The 18993-nt window shown below is 40.9% G+C and overlaps 1 protein-coding gene across 1 annotated transcript in view; it reads right to left on the bottom strand.

The window, feature by feature from the left end:
- Positions 1-1952: 1952 nt before the first annotated feature.
- The window catches only part of LOC110869456 (TMV resistance protein N-like), a 46360-nt gene continuing 29319 nt past the window's right edge, over positions 1953-18993 (bottom strand). The window contains exons 3-6 of the mRNA XM_035976385.1: positions 4554-5682; positions 4247-4456; positions 2772-3641; positions 1953-2675 (exon numbers count right to left, since the gene is read on the bottom strand). Of these exons, the coding sequence (XP_035832278.1) occupies positions 2439-2675; positions 2772-3641; positions 4247-4456; positions 4554-5682 (2446 nt within the window). The 3' untranslated portion in view covers positions 1953-2438. The remainder of the gene's footprint in view (positions 2676-2771; positions 3642-4246; positions 4457-4553; positions 5683-18993) is intronic.

Below are 18993 nucleotides of genomic sequence, written 5' to 3'. Positions count from 1 at the left end.
TCGTGTATTCCAAGAAAGCAAAGAAGGCGCTTTTAATTTACATCGAAGGTGAAAAGGATAATCCGCGTGAGTCAAAAGAAACGCACTGGGAACGAGCGTTAATTCTCTCACAACTCGAGGAAGACGTTATCGAAAGGAACATGATCATGGAAAGTTGTGTTGAACCGGGAGATCTCATAACTTTGCACGAAGAATTAAAGAATCATCAAAGGTTTTTCGATGCTCCATTCGAAGAGATCTTGATTTGGTTTATTACGGATTTTCTTGGAATCGTATGTGAAAAGGTAATGCCACCCGAGTTGATTGATGGCCGAGATCTTAGTCTCATCTTGTTACATCGAATTGTAAAGCTTAACGGAGGATTCAAGGAAGTAATGGAAAAGAACTTATGGGATGTGATCGCGGCCAAATATGGTTATGAACCGGATGATGCATATGAAGTCAAGGTTGCCTACATTTACTACTTGGAACTAGTCGAATGGTATTTCGACTTCATGAGGAAAGAGCGTGGGAAAAAGGCAAACGTCATGGCTGGAAATTCAAACAACAACGGCGGTTGGCTCGAAGAATCAAGTGACGATGAAGTGGTGGTCAAGATAGAGGTCACCAACAACCGTGAAGAAGATAAATCAAGGAGAAGACGCCTGTATCCTGTGACTGGGTCAGAAGAAGTAATTGTTGTGTGATACAACCGCAAGAGAGATATGAGTGAGTCAATTTATCAAAATCTATGAGAAATGGATTCCGATCATGTGATATGACGGTGGGCAAGTTAAATCAAGACCGGTAGAGTTTGTGTTGAGACAACTACACAAGAAAAGGTTCGTGTGATACAAATCAAGTGCGGTCAAGACAAGTGTGAAACAAGGTTCGTGAGAAGCAAGGTTGGTGAATAAAAAGATCCGTGTGAAACGTCGGATACCGAGGAGTTTCAAGAAGATGGAATTGATCAAACTTCAAGATCTACAACTCAAGGATGTTCGTGATTAGGGGGGTGAATGAAAGTTATAATCCCTACACATCCTAAACTACAAGGGTTTTATGGTAATTAAAGAGAAGAGTGGCGGTTACATGGCGGTTATAAACTACAAGGACCAAAGTTGTCAAGAATGAAAGGTGGTAACCACCACCCTTACCGAAAGGGTGTGTCTCCACCCTCACACCTATTCCGATCGGCCAAGACAAGGGAAAAGGAAGGAGGCACCGATTGGAACTTGTGGACAGGATACAACGTGCCTCTTCAAGTCCATCCGATTCGGTTGTTCATCCGATTCGGTTTCGGGCCGGTAGCTTTTATTTGTTTTAGTTTATTAATGAGTCAAAACAGTTTATTATTTTATGTTTATGTTTAGTGTTTGGGCCGGAGGCCATGTCTAGTGGGTCGAACAAATTAGAAATCCAGTAGGGTAATGTTATGCAGGTTGTTTGGGCCGTATTAAGCGAACCGGTGTGTACGTAACCTCTGCAGCGGTTATGAAGGAGGAGACGTACCTCTTCATTGAAACGACACAACCGAACACTCGCACCCCTTCGCTGCTATATATATACGGTTCAAGCAAATCAGTATGTACGTAATTCTGTAATGCAAGTTTGTGTTTATAAGAAGTTCAGTTCGATCAGATTTTGTTTCGGTTAGTTTATTATCATTCAGCAAATTGTCGGTTAGTTTTGTTTCATCATGAAGTATTGTGAATATTGTGGTTTGTTTGAGAATGACTGTGTATGCGGTCACAACTCGATCCGTTCCGACTGGTCCTGGGTTTCCGATGACGATGATACCAACATGATTTTCTATTAATTCGGTTGTTTTTTATGTTCCTTAAAAACCGGACAAATTGTATTACAATTAAAACATGCTTTAAGCTTTGCTTTAGCTCTTTCGTAAACATGATATAGGACCTATGTTGTTTTATATACATACACACACTTAAGTCATGCTTTACAATGTCACATAGTGGAAAACAATTTAATGGAGATGTAGTTACCATTTCAATACATATTGATTACAACAACAAACTAATACACCTCAATCTCGAGTATTTCTCATTTGACAATCGTTGATGCAGAATAAAGATAAAGAAAACATAACTGCAGAATGGTGAATGGTCATCTCAGCATAGCCCGTTAATGTAACCATGTAATTTCGATAGAAGACTGTGAAGCATCTTTGATTGTAAATGTCTTTCTGTCTTTGATTTGTCCATCCCAATATTCTGAGCAATTTCTTGATCTTTCCGGTAAACCACCTTTACTTCGCCTAGGAACAAGTTCAACTTTAAACACACACCATCCACTAATGGAAAATGAAATATTACCATTCCACAATGACTTGTGCATCAATGAACTGAATGGTATATAACACATTCTCTTTATATATTGAGTTTCATTAGCTTCCTCTATGTACCTCTTTGTAGATTGATTAGATTCATCAGATTCCTCTAACGAACGAGATTGATAATTTGCATCTCTTGCTTGATAGTAATTATCACATCGGGTATCTCCATCAAAGAAAACAATATTAAGAATCCACTGTAGTCACTAAACCAATTACGCGGAAGCTGCAATGTAAATGTCTCATATGCAAAGGACCTTGTGGAAATGTCAAAACCTAGTGCCCTTGAAATGTCAATACTATCTCTGTGGAAACTCATAAAATGATCTTCAATGGTATTTTCCTGCGAGTCATTTAATCACGATGATCTTATATAATTAGGTTTGGGTCTATACAAAGATAGAAATTCAAAAACATGGTATAGAAGATAGAGCCAAACCTGAAACACTGATTGCAATACGTTCTCTCCACCACGCACTTGATACCCAAGTGTGACTTTCCATAACCATTTATAAGTTGTTGGAAAATCTTTTATGACAAGGGAGTCGCATCGATTTGCATCAAGAACAGCTATGCTTGGTGGGAGATCCGGCAATTCTACAAGGTTTTTGCATAATGAAATGTCGAGGAATTTGAGACGAGGGAGTTGCATGAGGTTCAAAGGTATCCTTGAGAATCTATTTTTACTCAAGTCTAGTACTTGTAAGTTGGAAAGCTCACAAATAATATCAGAGGGGATGTCTGGCCAATATAAAATGGGTACTGATCTAAGACTCAAACTTGTTAAGAAAGGTGGAAGGAAATTTGAATTTACAAATAGTTGATCCATCTTTTGTAGTCTTAAATTTGAGAGATGAAGCTTTTCCATTTTTTTGAAGTCACAGAAGTCAAATTCAATACTCTTTAGATTGACGCAATTGCTTAGATCTAAAGAAATGAGGTTTGTACAATATTGTACAATTGATGAGGGTAAAACTTCTATCATACGACTGTCTCTCAAAGAAATATCCACCAAGCTATCCAAGTTGTTTTGTATATCTGGGAACTTGAGAAGCCTAGAGCACCCAGAGAGTATAAGAGTCATCAATTTTGGCATATGGGTGATTTGTGGAAACATTTCAAGGTTGGAACATTTATGCAAGTCAAGAAAAACAAGACTTTCATGATATCCAGTTGATGGATGAATTTCTTTTAAACAAGAACAATGCCGAAGTATCATTCTTTCAAGGCGTGGAAGTCCCCCCAAATCTGGTGTCTTGATTAGAAACGACGAACTTGTGAGGTCAAGGACTTTCAAATTTGGCAGATGCTGTTGTATAAAATCACATACAAGTCAGATTTGGTGTCTTGATTACATAACTACGTGATCATATCATGTTTAAAATTTACTTCCCAGGTTAATTAGATTCATAGTCCATTATGTTTTCATCGGTAATATGTTGGGGAATTTCAGAAAACCGGATGATCAGAGAGGCGTGTAATCACTCTCAGATCAAATTATTTCGGTGGTTCACCCGAATAATTCAATTGGATACAACTCTGATTTCGGGAAATTGAACCAGGGTATGTTTGTGTTTGTGAGATTGTATGAACCAGAGAGAATGTAACCAAAAACTGTCTACGAATTTGGGTTTCTGGGGTGTAACTGCCTAATGGCAGTTAACTCTATTTTCTTAGCTCGACCCCAGCCAGGGGCTCTGCCCCCTTGGACCCTGCTCCCAGGTGCGCTGCCCCCTTGGAACCCCGTAGAGTACGGGCTTCGCCCATACACTTCGAATTATAATAACACAAAGAAGCGTGCACCCCCGCACCTCCTAACTTGCTCGATGCGTATTATTATTTGCTTTGATCACCAAGTCAATCCCGATTACACTAAAATATCTAACATAATAGAGCAAAACATATAAGAATTACCTTACGCCCCTTCCACAGTTGTTCTTGCGAGCTGTATTGCAAGATTAGACAACAAAGCATTGCTGGTTGGAAATTTGCTTGCAACAATTGTGGAGGATAACTCCTCCAATATATTGACCGGAGATTTTTCATGGTGGCAACAACTTGTGGAAGATGTGGTGGATAACCCATCTTAGTATACAAATCCAAAGCTTCAATCTTGTCACTATTCTGTGATTAAAGAACAAAATGGTGTTAGAGTATGCTAAAAAGTCTTTTCTATGTTATAAACATAATATATTTATTGCATAACTAGCTTAAACATTACCATTGTTGGGTACATAGAACATATGCTTAGAATATCTTTCTCCCGCCAAATCCTACTATGTTTTTCCGGATTGTCACGGTGTTCCCCTTGAGCAATGTAATGGCCCATTTCTTGTACCAAATCATGCATATCAAACATGGCTGGTATACGTAAACGTAATGGGCCATTTCTTGAAAGAGTTACAAGAGACTTCTGCATCAATACCTTTATTCCTATAATAGGGTGAAAACCACAAGCATCAAGACTCACCATTGCCTCTTCCATCGTTCCCCCCCTATGAAAACATGCAATATCTAGGAACAGCTCTTTCTCCATTGGCTTAAGTCCATCATAACTAATCTTTAGCTTTCCTAAAATATCCTCTTCTGGAATATCTTTTAGTCTTGCTAAGGCACTCCTCCACTGATTTATGTCTTTGTCACATAAAAAAGAGCCTAAAACTTTAAGGGCTAAAGGGAGCCCACCAGCATAACTTACAACTTCTTTTGAAAGCATCTCATACTCTTCTTTAGGTATGTAATCTTGCTGGGGTGCATGCTTGCAAAAGAGCTCAAGAGCCTCATCATCATGTAACAATCTAATTTTGTATATTACATTAACTTTGTGAGCATTTAATACATGCTCATCTCTAGTTGTGACAATTATACGACTTCCTTCACCAAACCAATCATGTGACCCGGCTAACATTTTTAGTTGGTCAGGGTGATCAACATCGTCGAGAACAATCAAGACATTTCTATTGCATAAGTTACTCTTTATCATTTGTTTTCCTTTCGCAACTCTCTCAACTTTCATATCTTTCTGTTTCAAAATATCTGAGAGTAATTTTTCTTGCAATATTTCAAAACCATACTTGCTTGATTTCTCCCTAATATTGTCTACAAAGCAGCAACCATCAAACATGCCAGAGATTTGATCATAAATAGAAGATGCAAGAGTAGTCTTACCAGCACCACCCATCCCCCATATTCCAATCATGCGCACGCCACCCTTCCCAACTTCTAAGTGTGATCTCAATTCTTTTAAAGGAATCTTAATACCAATGAGGTCTTCATCGACATTTGAACTCAGGGACAACAAGTTATCTGATACATCATCAACAATTTCTTCAATGCCATTCGATTCATGCCTACACATTAGTTAAGTAAGAAAAATTAGCATATATTTAAATTCAAACATCATCTTATATTCACAATGAACTAAGACGAGTAGACCAGATCAATACACAAGCACTCTGTTGATACATATTTTGTGGACGCAACTCGGTTCGACGCGACTCGACGTGATTCGGTTTAAGCCACGACATTCCTCCGTCGTGTGCAACAACAAATGTGGGCCGAAACAACAAAGGAATTTGAACTTGTCCTTGGGCTGAAACCAACTCGGCGAAACAAGAAAGCATGGGCCTCAACTGTTTGGGCCAAAGCCCATGTCGACGAAACTGACTGGATGTCGACGAAACATGTCTGTTTCGTCGGCCTTGATCCTGTTTCGTCGTCTGCTCTTCCATTTCCTCGATGTTCATTATGTTTCGCCAAGTCTGTTTCGCCATGTTCTGTTTCGTGGTGATCTGTGTTGCTGTGACTATAAATAGACCATCTCAAACAGAACACAAGTTAAGAGAGGACACAGAGAACACACACACGAGAGAACTAGAGAGAGAGAGTTTACAGAGAGCATTTGTAAACATTGTGCTGTAACTGTTTTTCAAGTATTAATACATTGGTGTTAATCGTTGAGTCTCGTGTCTATCATTTACGTGTTCGATCTCCGTTTGCTATCCCGGTTGGATTCCGCACAACCGGGTTGGTTCGTACACAAGGATTAGGCGACTAGATCCTCCCCTAGCCGGACCTACAAGTGGTATCAGAGCCTTGGCTCTTTTCCTTGTTAAAACCGAGGTGTTTTCGGGTCTTTGATATTTATATTTCTGGAAAAACAGTTTAAAAATTTGAAGATCTAAGTGTTGTTGCTTTTAGTTTTGAGAAAAACCTTGTTAGAACACATATATATGTTAAAGTTGGGTTTTTATTGAAACTTTTGTGCGAAAACGTGTTCTCGGAAATTTACGGTTCACCGGAAAACTCATAAGTTACCGGAAAATTCATAAATTTCTGGGTTGTTCTTCATATGTTCATCTCATCTTCAAAGTGTTCTTCATAAAATTAACCTTTTTGATCCTTTGAAAATTAAATATTCAAGTGTTTGTGTATTGGAAATTGTTTAAAGATTGTAATATCTGCATGCCATACATGGTTGGTGAATAGAGCATGCTTTGAGCCGAAAGTATGGTCTGATGTGTCAGTGAAGAGATAAGATTTGAAAAAGTTTACCTACTCACCAACTTTTCTGAATCAGTTCTCGACGAAACACTTTGATTCATCAAAAGCAATCACGACGAAACACTTTGATTCGCCAAAAGCAATACTTGACGAAACACAGTGATTCGCCAAAATCAGTTTCGTCGTTCATCTGTCAGTTTCGCCGTCAAAGTCTGTTTCGTCGACATTATCATATTCAATTCAGTTTTGTTTCGTCACATTATCATATTCAATTCAGTTTCGTAGTGTATTGGGCCTTAAATTGATTTGGGCCGTTTCGTCGAATCAGAAGCCCAAAAGGAATTCTGTTTCGTCGACGAAACAAAGTTTGTTTCGTGGAAACCTGTTTCGTCGAGTGTGTTGTTATTTTTAAACAGAAAGTTTGCCTAAGTGTTTTAACGGTTTGTTTCAAGTGTTTTGATTAGGTATTCATTCTTACATATCCAAAATGAACCCTGATTGGTGGCGCAATCCGTCTACGGCAGAAAGTAAGAACAGAAGTATGGGTTTGTCGCCATCGTGGGCCGAATCCCCTGCACCCGCTTCTTCGCAAGTGAATCCAGTTTCGACAGGTCAATGGGCGTTTGTTTCAAATCAAACTCCAAGTATTCAAAGCATTCTCTTAAGCGAAAGCGAAACCGGAAGTCTAAATCGCCCACCGAAATTGATGCACAAAAATGAATATCCTGGATGGGTAGATATATTCCATACATACGTCCTTGGGCAAAACACGGAATTGTGGCTACGTTTTACCACAGATTTCGATCAAGCTCTCGAGGTTGCCGCTTCAACTGCTGCTACATTTGCCGATCTTTCGGAAGATCAGTGTAACACCTCGAAAAATTTCGTCCAATAATGTCTTGACACGTGTCATAAGGTTCCGGTATGTGAAAACATACTTTAGGAGGACTAAAAGTGACAAACAGTGAAAACTATGGAACGTAAGGGTCCAAAGTGTCAACAATGGATAAATAGGCTCTATGATAACCCTACATAATGTTTATAACCTTAAACGGATGGTTCATGGATCATACGACGCGGAAATTGCACAAAAGTGAAGTATTGCAAACTATAGGGGCCAAAAGTGTCAACATGTTTAATTTATACCTCTGAGTGAACTTTTGGCGGACCCGAAGCTTCGTAAAGCTAAAATATACTCACTAGAATGTGTGGTTAAAATTTCATGAAGTTTCGTCAACGTATGAGAAAGTTATGGCCAAAACCGTAACTATAGGGGCTAAAAGTGTCAACATGTTGAATTTATACCTCTGAGTGATCTTTTGGCAGACCCGAAGCTTTGTAAAGCTAAAATATACTCACTAGAATATGTGGTAAAAATTTCATGAAGTTTCGTTATCATATGAGAAAGTTATGGCCAAAACCGTACTTGAGGGGTTAAAAGCGTCAACGTCGAATTTTATGGCTTTTCGGGCGAGCGCAAAGTTAAACGAGGACATTACCATGTTGGTAAATGTCCAAGGGTTCTTAAAAACCAGATTCGGGGGTTTACGAGTCAAGATAAATGGCCAAATCATCATAACCAAAGTACAGGGACCAAAGCTGCAACTTTAAATCAAAGTTTGGGAGCTGCAGGGCTGCACAGTTGCAGCAATTCGCGAACAGGGGGCTGTTTAGCCCGAATTTTGAGTGCTTGACAGCTTTTTCCACCTCTAAAACCCACCAATGGATGGCCATGCATGTCTTGGACACCTGTGAGCTTCCTATAACAGCTGAAACCTCCTTAAATCAGATTAATTCATCAATTCTTGAGCACTTGTGTAGTAACCAAGATCACTAGCAAACTTCAAAAATTCACAAGAGCTTTCCAGGAGCTTTCTGATCGTCAAGGCAACTTCCAAGTGCTATCTAGGCATCAATAGGACCTTTGTAAGCTTTCAATTCGTTCTATAATCCGTTTTTGCTTTGATTATTAGTAAAAGTCAAACTGGGTGTTCATAAGCTTTGACTTTTTGATTAAACGGATTTCTTTCAGTCATTTCTCGAATTGAAACTTGTTATAGATTGGTATTTATGTGGGAAACAAACCCTCTAAAGGGTACTATCTGAAACCCACTATATGCATGCTAATTGTCGAGTCAAACATGGTATACCTGTATCTATCATTTCTGATAGAGATACGAGGTATACGTCGCATTTTTGGAAGAGTTTCCAACAGAAACGGGTTCTACGCGAAAAGGGCCGTTTATGTAAATTTATAATATAGTTTTACGCTAATGGCCATAACTCACAATCTGGACCTCCAACTGATCCGAAATTTTCGGTGCAAGTTTATATAATAAAAATAAAGATTTCTACTCTTTCACTTTTCCAAAAATCACGTTTTATATCAAAAAGGGCAAGATAGTCAACTTTATGCATAAATCGGAAACATGCATTCGAATAGGCTAAGCATAGACTTTATTAACAAAAATTCCAGAAAGTTTAACTAAAATAAAAATAGTCAAAAATACTTTCCAATACAGATCTCGAACATGCATGTACGAATCCGAATCGATAGTCTACGAAATAATCGTTTTACAAGACTTTCGGTTCCGATTCGTGGCTATACTATAGATTGTCGAGTTGATGATGATTAAAACACATTCTTATATGTATTACAAGTTATTTATGATGATCAATCAGATTGCATGTCATCTATATCATTATTCATGTCATTTTTCACAAAAATCGCTTCTGTTGACTTTTTAGAACCATGTTTGACTCGACAATTAGCATGCATATAGTGGGTTTCAGATAGTACCCTTTAGAGGGTTTGTTTCCCACATAAATACCAATCTATAACAAGTTTCAATTCGAGAAATGACTGAAAGAAATCCGTTTAATCAAAAAGTCAAAGCTTATGAACACCCAGTTTGACTTTTACTAATAATCAAAGCAAAAACGGATTATAGAACGAATTGAAAGCTTACAAAGGTCCTATTGATGCCTAGATAGCACTTGGAAGTTGCCTTGACGATCAGAAAGCTCCTGGAAAGCTCTTGTGAATTTTTGAAGTTTGCTAGTGATCTTGGTTACTACACAAGTGCTCAAGAATTGATGAATTAATCTGATTTAAGGAGGTTTCAGCTGTTATAGGAAGCTCACAGGTGTCCAAGACATGCATGGCCATCCATTGGTGGGTTTTAGAGGTGGAAAAAGCTGTCAAGCACTCAAAATTCGGGCTAAACAGCCCCCTGTTCGCGAATTGCTGCAACTGTGCAGCCCTGCAGCTCCCAAACTTTGATTTAAAGTTGCAGCTTTGGTCCCTGTACTTTGGTTATGATGATTTGGCCATTTATCTTGACTCGTAAACCCCCGAATCTGGTTTTTAAGAACCCTTGGACATTTACCAACATGGTAATGTCCTCGTTTAACTTTGCGCTCGCCCGAAAAGCCATAAAATTCGACGTTGACGCTTTTAACCCCTCAAGTACGGTTTTGGCCATAACTTTCTCATATGATAACGAAACTTCATGAAATTTTTACCACATATTCTAGTGAGTATATTTTAGCTTTACAAAGCTTCGGGTCTGCCAAAAGATCACTCAGAGGTATAAATTCAACATGTTGACACTTTTAGCCCCTATAGTTACGGTTTTGGCCATTACTTTCTCATATGATAACGAAACTTCATGAAATTTTTACCACATATTCTAGTGAGTATATTTTAGCTTTACAAAGCTTCGGGTCTGCCAAAAGATCACTCAGAGGTATAAATTCAACATGTTGACACTTTTAGCCCCTATAGTTACGGTTTTGGCCATTACTTTCTCATACGTTGACGAAACTTCATGAAATTTTAACCACACATTCTAGTGAGTATATTTTAGCTTTACGAAGCTTCGGGTCTGCCAAAAGTTCACTCAGAGGTATAAATTAAACATGTTGACACTTTTGGCCCCTATAGTTTGCAATACTTCACTTTTGTGCAATTTCCGCGTCGTATGATCCATGAACCATCCGTTTAAGGTTATAAACATTATGTAGGGTTATCATAGAGCCTATTTATCCATTGTTGACACTTTGGACCCTTACGTTCCATAGTTTTCACTGTTTGTCACTTTTAGTCCTCCTAAAGTATGTTTTCACATACCGGAACCTTATGACACGTGTCAAGACATTATTGGACGAAATTTTTCGAGGTGTTACATCCTCACCCCCTTAAAAGAAATCTCGACCCCGAGATTTATTCAAACAAATGGGGATATTTTTCTTTCATCGTGGATTCCACTTCCCACGTGTATTCGGGACCTCTACGGGCATCCCACTTGACCTTAACAATAGGCACGTGCTTCCTTCGAAGCTTCTTTACCTGTCGATCCTCAATCGACAAAGGTTTTTCAACAAACTTTAGACTCTCGTCTATGTGTATATCCGTATGCGGTATAACCAGTGAATCGTCAGCAAAACACTTCTTCAAATTACAGATATGGAACACATTATGAATAGCGCTAAGTTCTTCAGGCAATTTTAACTTATAAGCGACTGCCCCGACACGTTCGATTATCTCGAAAGGTCCTATGTATCTTGGGCTTAGCTTGCCTTTCTTTCCAAATCGCATTACACCTTTCCAAGGTGATACCTTAAGCAACACTTTTTCACCCACATCGAAGTGAAAATCCTTGCGCTTAGGATCCGCATAACTTTTCTGCCTATCCCTGGCAGCTTTCAACGATCACGGATCTGAACGATCTTGTCTGTCGTCTCAAAGACGATATCTGGTCCAGACAACTGGACATCTCCAACTTCTGCCCAACAAATGGGCGATCTACACTTTCTACCGTATAGGGCCTCAAAAGGCGCAGCCTTTATGCTGGAATGGTAGCTATTGTTGTAGGAGAATTCAATTAGCGGTAGGTTCTTATCCCAACTACCACCTAAATCAATCGCACATGCACGAAGCATGTCTTCCAAGGTTTGAATAGTACGCTCACTCTGACCATCAGTCTGAGGATGATAAGCCGTACTAAAATTCAAACGAGTGCCCAACGACTGTTGGAAACTCTTCCAAAAATGCGACGTATACCTCGTATCTCTATCAGAAATGATAGATACAGGTATACCATGCAATGCTACAATCTTATCGACGTATAATTGAGCTAACATATCTGAGCTATACGTCTCTTTGATGGGTAGAAAATGAGCTGACTTAGTCAGTCTATCAACTATGACCCATATGGTATCATTTCCCTTTTTCGTCTTCGGCAACTTGGTGATAAAATCCATTGTCACCATTTCCCATTTCCATTTGGGAATTTCAGGCTGCTGAAGCAAACCTGACGGTTTCTGATGCTCAGCCTTGACTTGCGCACAAGTCAAACATTTGGCTACATGCTCAGCTACTGACTTCTTCAAACCAATCCACCAGTAGTTTGACTTCAAATCCTGGTACATCTTATCAGCTCCAGGATGAACTGAGTATTTAGAGCTGTGGGCTTCCTGAAGGATAACATCCCGAAGTCCTCCATATACTGGAACCCATATTCGTCCGTTTAGGCGTAGCATTCCATCTTTATCGCAGGATAACTGCTCCTCAGTTACTCCTAACTTTTCTGTAGGATAGTTAGCTTCCAGCACAGCTTCCTTCTGTGCAGCTAATACCCTTTCATTCAAATTATTTCTTATCTCAATGCGCTTGGCATTGATTCTGATCGGTTTTACCCTTTCCTTTCTGCTTAAGGCGTCGGCAACCACATTTGCCTTGCCTGGATGGTATCTGATCTCACAGTCATAATCATTCAAGGTTTCCATCCATCGCCTTTGACGCATGTTCAATTCCTTCTGATTGAACAAGTGCTGAAGACTCTTGTGATCTGAATAAATGATACACTTGGTTCCATACAAGTAATGTCTCCATAGCTTCAGAGCAAATACAACTGCACCCAATTCCAAATCGTGGGTGGTGTAGTTCTTCTCATGCACCTTGAGTTGTCGTGAAGCGTAGGCAATGACTTTGCCTTTCTGCATGAGTACACAGCCCATGCCAGTATGTGATGCGTCACAGTACACCACAAATTCCTCTATTCCATCGGGCAATGTCAATACTGGTGCATTGCTTAACTTCTTCTTCAAGATATCAAAGGATTCCTGCTGCTTAGGGCCCCAATCAAACTTAATCTTCTTACGGGTTAATGAGGTTAGGGGCGCAGCAATCCTTGAGAAGTTCTCGATAAATCGCCTATAATATCCTGCCAATCCAAGGAAACTGCGAATTTCCGTAGGCGTCTTCGGCTCCTGCCAATTCATGACTGCTTCGACTTTAGCGGGATCTACCTGGATACCACGCTCGCTTACTACATGTCCAAGGAACTGGACTTCCCGAAGCCAAAACTCACACTTCGAGAATTTGGCATAAAGCTTCTCTTGATGCAAAAGTTTGAGAATACAACGAAGGTGTTTCTCATGGTCAGCTTGGCTCTTCGAGTAGATAAGGATGTCGTCAATAAAGACAATGACGAATTTATCTAGATAAGGCTTGCAGACACGATTCATGAGATCCATGAACGCGGCTGGTGCGTTAGTGAGTCCAAAAGGCATCACTAGGAACTCGTAATGTCCATAACGAGTCCTAAACGCGGTCTTGTGTACGTCTTCCTCCTTGACCTTCAACTGATGATAACCTGACCTGAGGTCAATCTTGGAGAAGTAACTTGCTCCTTGCAACTGATCGAACAGATCGTCGATCCTGGGTAACGGATACCGATTCTTGATAGTGACCTTATTAAGCTCACGGTAATCGATGCACAGACGCATCGAACCATCCTTTTTCTTAACGAACAAGATTGGCGCTCCCCAAGGAGACGAGCTAGGTCTAATAAAACCTTTGGCTAAAAGCTCATCCAACTGCGTCCTCAACTCCTTCATCTCCGTTGGTGCCAATCTGTATGGTGCTCTTGCTACAGGTGCTGCACCTGGTATGATATCTATCCGAAACTCTACTTGTCTATCCGGTGGCAACCCGGGTAGTTCTTCTGGGAATACTTCAGGATATTCCGAGATAACAGGGATATCTTCAATCTTCGGCTTCGGCTCATCAATGGTAACTTGTGCCATATAAATGACACATCCTTTCTGCAGGCATCTGGATGCCTTGAGCATGGACACTTGCTCCGGCAATCCATGCTGGGTATCTCCTTGAATAGTAAGTGACTCACCGGACGGAGTCTTAACTATTACTTGCTTTCTGTTGCACAGAATCTGGGCTTGGTTACTCGACAACCAATCCATGCCTATCACTATGTCGAATCCAGCTAGCTTAAAGGGAAGCAAGGATAACGGGAAAGAATGATTCCTAATGGATATAACACATCCATCTAGAATAGTCGAGGCGGTTTCTATAGTTCCATCGGCTAATTCCACCTCATATTTCACGCTTAAGGTTTTAACAGGAAGGTTTAACAGTTTACAAAACTTATTATCTACAAACGATTTATCAGCTCCTGAATCAAACAAGACTCTAGCAAAAACATCGTTTACAAGAAACGTACCGGTAATGACGTTATCGTCAAGGACTGCTTCCTTTGCGTCCATTCTGAAGACTCTCGCATTAGTCTTCTTTCCTTCCTCGGCCTTCTTCGCAAACTTTGGGCAGTTGGGCCGAATGTGCCCTCTTTCGTTGCAACCAAAGCAAGTTGCATCCTTCATTTTCTTGCAATCCACAGCTTTATGGTCTGTGGACTTGCAGATCCCACATCGTTTCTCAGAAGACTGGGATTTTGTTTCTAAACGACACCTCCCAAAGTGGTGTCTCCTGCAGATCTTGCATCTGGGTTTTTCACCCGACTGATGATCACTTTTCTTAGACCCCGACCCTTTCCTGTGGTCGTTGTTCCCTCTATGTCGCTTTTCAGATCTTCGTGAGGTGTCATCCTCACGTTTCCGTTTGTTCTCCTCAGAGCTCTTCATGGCTCTCAATCTAACCACGTCTTGAGTGAGGGAGAGGGATAGATCCGCTACGGATCGAAATGTTGTAGGTCTTGAAGCTTTGACGCTTGCTTTTATCTCCGGTGCCAGACCCCCAATAAATCGAGCAATCCTACGCGGCTCCGGGGTCACCAAGTAAGGCACTAAACGTGACAACGTGTTGAACGTAGTAAGATACGCTTGACAATCGAGGTTCTTCATAACTAAGGATACAAAATCCGATTCGATTCGCTCGACCTCGTGCTGCGGACAGAAGTTCTCTTTAATCAGGGCCACAAACTGTTCCCATGACAACCCGTACAGTGTGGCCTTACCGGCAGCTTGTAGGAGTGACTTCCACCATGCTAACGCATCTCCCTTAAATGACTGGGACACGTACTTCACGACGTCCCTATCAGCACACCCGCTGATATCAACCACAGTATCCATCTCGTCAATCCACGTCATACAATCGACGGCTCCCTTTTCCCCAGTGAAATCTCTGGGCTTGCAGGATACAAAATACTTGTACGTACAGGACCTGCTGTACGTGTCATGTTTCAGCTTAATCTCCTGCTTTGGGACGCTGCTGTGGTTGGAGGAGTGATTATCATCCTCAACTTTCTTTGGCTCACTCTTTTTAGAGGGTGGCTTACTATGAGCCTCAGAATGAGTCTTGGGCTTTGCGTGCGTTTCTGTTCGGGTCCTACTCCGAGTACCACTAGATTCCTTGAACTGCCGATCCATAGCCTTGGCGACAGCATTATCTATCAGTGCTTGCAATTCTGCACCGGTAACGTGAATCTTTGCATTATCTGAGTGTTCCCCAGAATGACTGTTGGTTTCCTCCGATTTGGCCATCGTAGCTTTAAGCTACAATAAAGGACAAGGTCTAATTTAGAACCTAACAGTTTTATCGTCCTAGACGATTTATTAACCATGGTATCAAAAACCTTAGCAGTTAATTTAATAAATTTCATTCAGGCTCTTATTAGCAATCAAGGAATGAAAATATATATATTGGCACCATTGGCCTAGTCACAACGGACAATTACTAAATTATAAATTTAGATTTTATGGGATTATAAATTGTATAATTAAACAATTAATCCTTTACTAGGCAGGGAGTCGTAAACTACAACTGCCACTATATAACATAGTTATAACCCGTAGGTATCAAGTCATTAATAGACTTGTGTACAGATAAAATCTGTAGATATTTCTTTACTTGGCAGGGAGTCATAAACCACAACTGCCACTTACATGACATAGTCATAACCCGTAGGTATCAAGCCATTAATAGACTTGTATACAGATATAATCTGTAGATAATTTATATAAAAAAAATGGGTTGTGTGATTCTACAGATCACGCTTAGCCCGGAATGTTAACATGTTTTCAGATGTTAACAGGGAGTTGAATCTTTTCAACCAGGTTTTACCGTCACGACCAGGCCTGTTAATAAGGCATTCAAGCTAGGTTATACCTTACTAAGATTCTTATAAAATAACAAATCAAACAAAATTGATATTTTCCATTATTTAAATGTTAAATTCATGCACGTAATTAAATGAGAAATTCAAATTAACCATTTCAAATTTTAATAAAGTACTAGTACATCCATGCCCTAAACGGGACTTTGAAATAACATGAATAACATGAATAACATGGATAACATGCCCGCGCAGGGGCTAAACAAATAACAACAATAACTAAATAAAGTAAAGCAAACCCACGCAGGGGTTAACAGGATAACTTACCCACGCAGGGGTAGAATAAGATAGATATACCCACGCAGGGGTAAGGTACTGGAATAAATGTCCACGCAGGGACATGAGTACATGAAATAATACTCGAAGGATTCAATGATCCTTCTTGCTCTTACCTTTGAGCAAATCGAACACCTTCTTAAACATGCCGCTGGTGCGTCGGCGATCGGCGCGCATATTGTGCTGAAACTCGCGTCGCATACTATCAATCCCATGTAGGATTTCCTGAACCTGTGGCGGCGGTATCACCGGCGCCGGTGGCGGTGCTTGGTATTGCTGTGGCTGCGGCGGCTGGTAGTGCTGCGGCTGCGGTGGCTGCTGGTAACCCTGAGGGTAACCAAAAGTAGATGGGCCAGCAGCCCAAGGGTCTCCAAGTGGACCACTAGGTGGGAGTGAGCTGAAGTTGGCAGTCTGCCAATAAGGATCTCCCGTGTAGTCGTAGCCCTGGGGGTAGAGCTGGGCGAATGGGTCGAATGGCGCTGAGCTGGCGAAGGCTGGAATCGGCTCCCCGAAATTCTGCGGCGGCAGAGGCGGAATCGGCGCTGAAGTGACCCCCGATACGGGATGTGGAGACTCTCCCGTCTCGGATTCCTCATGAAGAGGCGTGTAGCGGCTGCTACTCACATGTGGAGGGGTGCCTATGCGGATCCCTCCGCGCGTAGACATACGCGCATTCCTCCTAGGCCTCTGAGGCGGAGGAGGTAAGACTGGTGGCGGCGGTGGCGACGGAGTGATCACGTCGCGCCATAGGGCCTCAGATAGGTCCTGCGGTAATGGCGAATGCTGCTGAAGCTGCTGCGAGTGGTGCTGCGAGTGCACCGGCGATCCATGGAGCGATTGGAGCATCGGAGAACCATGGAGTGATTGAAGCATCGGAGAGTTGTGGCTAGGAGTGTGGTACCAATCATACTGCCGAAATCTCTCCTCGTAACTATCCACACCATTAAATGGTGATCCCGTGTATGGCGACCCATCCGATATCTCAATCGGATGGTTAGGCGTACCTGATGGTGGTAGCGAAGGGTCCGTATCCTCTTCGACGTCCATCTCGTGGTCGCCCGGAAAATGGTCCTCTGGTCCGAGTGGGTTATGGCCCACTGGCTCCTCCTCATAAGCATTAGGGTTATATAAACCCTGGTAGACTGGCGCTGATACCAACCTGTCACACCCCGATTTCCACGTAGTTTAAGCTACAATAAAGGACAAGGTCTATTTAGAACCTAACAGTTTCGTTATCATATGAGAAAGTTATGGCCAAAACCGTACTTGAGGGGTTAAAAGCGTCAACGTCGAATTTTATGGCTTTCCGGGCGAGCGCAAAGTTAAACGAGGACATTACCATGTTGGTAAATGTCCAAGGGTTCTTAAAAACCAGATTCGGGGGTTTACGAGTCAAGATAAATGGCCAAATCGTCATAACCAAAGTACAGGGACCAAAGCTGCAACTTTAAATCAAAGTTTGGGAGCTGCAGGGCTGCACAGTTGCAGCAATTCGCGAACAGGGGGCTGTTTAGCCCGAATTATGAGTGCTTGACAGCTTTTTCCACCTCTAAAACCCACCAATGGATGGCCATGCATGTCTTGGACACCTGTGAGCTTCCTATAACAGCTGAAACCTCCTTAAATCAGATTAATTCATCAATTCTTGAGCACTTGTGTAGTAACCAAGATCACTAGCAAACTTCAAAAATTCACAAGAGCTTTCTAGGAGCTTTCTGATCGTCAAGGCAACTTCCAAGTGCTATCTAGGCATCAATAGGACCTTTGTAAGCTTTCAATTCGTTCTTTAATCCGTTCTTGTTGTGATTATTGATAAAAGTCAAACTGGGTGTTCATAACCTTTGACTTTCCGATTAAACGGATTTCTTCCAGTCATTTCTCGAATTGAAACTTGTTATAGATTGGTAATTATGTGGGAAACAAACCCTCTAAAGGGTACTCTCTGATTCCCACTACATGCATGCTAAATGTCGAGTCAAACCTATTTCTAAAAAGTCAACAGAAACGATTTTTGAGAAAAATGACATGAATAATGATATAGATGACATGCAATCTGATTGATCATCATAAATAACTTGTAATACATATAAGAATGTGTTTTAATCATCATCAACTCGACAATCTATAGTATAGACACGAATCGGAACCGAAAGTCTTGTAAAACGATTATTTCGTAGACTATCGATTCGGATTCACACATGCATGATCGAGATCTGTATTGAAAAGCATTTTTGACCATTTTTATTTTGGTTAAACTTTCTGGAATTTTTGTTAATAAAGTCTATGCTTAGCCTATTCGAATGCATGTTTCCGATTTATGCATAAAGTTGACTATCTTGCCCTTTTTGATATAAAACGTGATTTTTGGAAAAGTGAAAGAGTAGAAATCTTTATTTTTATTATATAAACTTGCACCGAAAATTTCGGATCAGTTGGAGGTCCAGATTG

The sequence above is a fragment of the Helianthus annuus genome, chromosome 8 (assembly GCF_002127325.2).
Source record: "Helianthus annuus cultivar XRQ/B chromosome 8, HanXRQr2.0-SUNRISE, whole genome shotgun sequence".
NCBI lineage: Eukaryota > Viridiplantae > Streptophyta > Magnoliopsida > Asterales > Asteraceae > Helianthus > Helianthus annuus.
The sequence above is the reverse complement of the archived record's forward strand: the minus strand, read 5'-3'. Positions and strand labels throughout refer to the sequence as shown.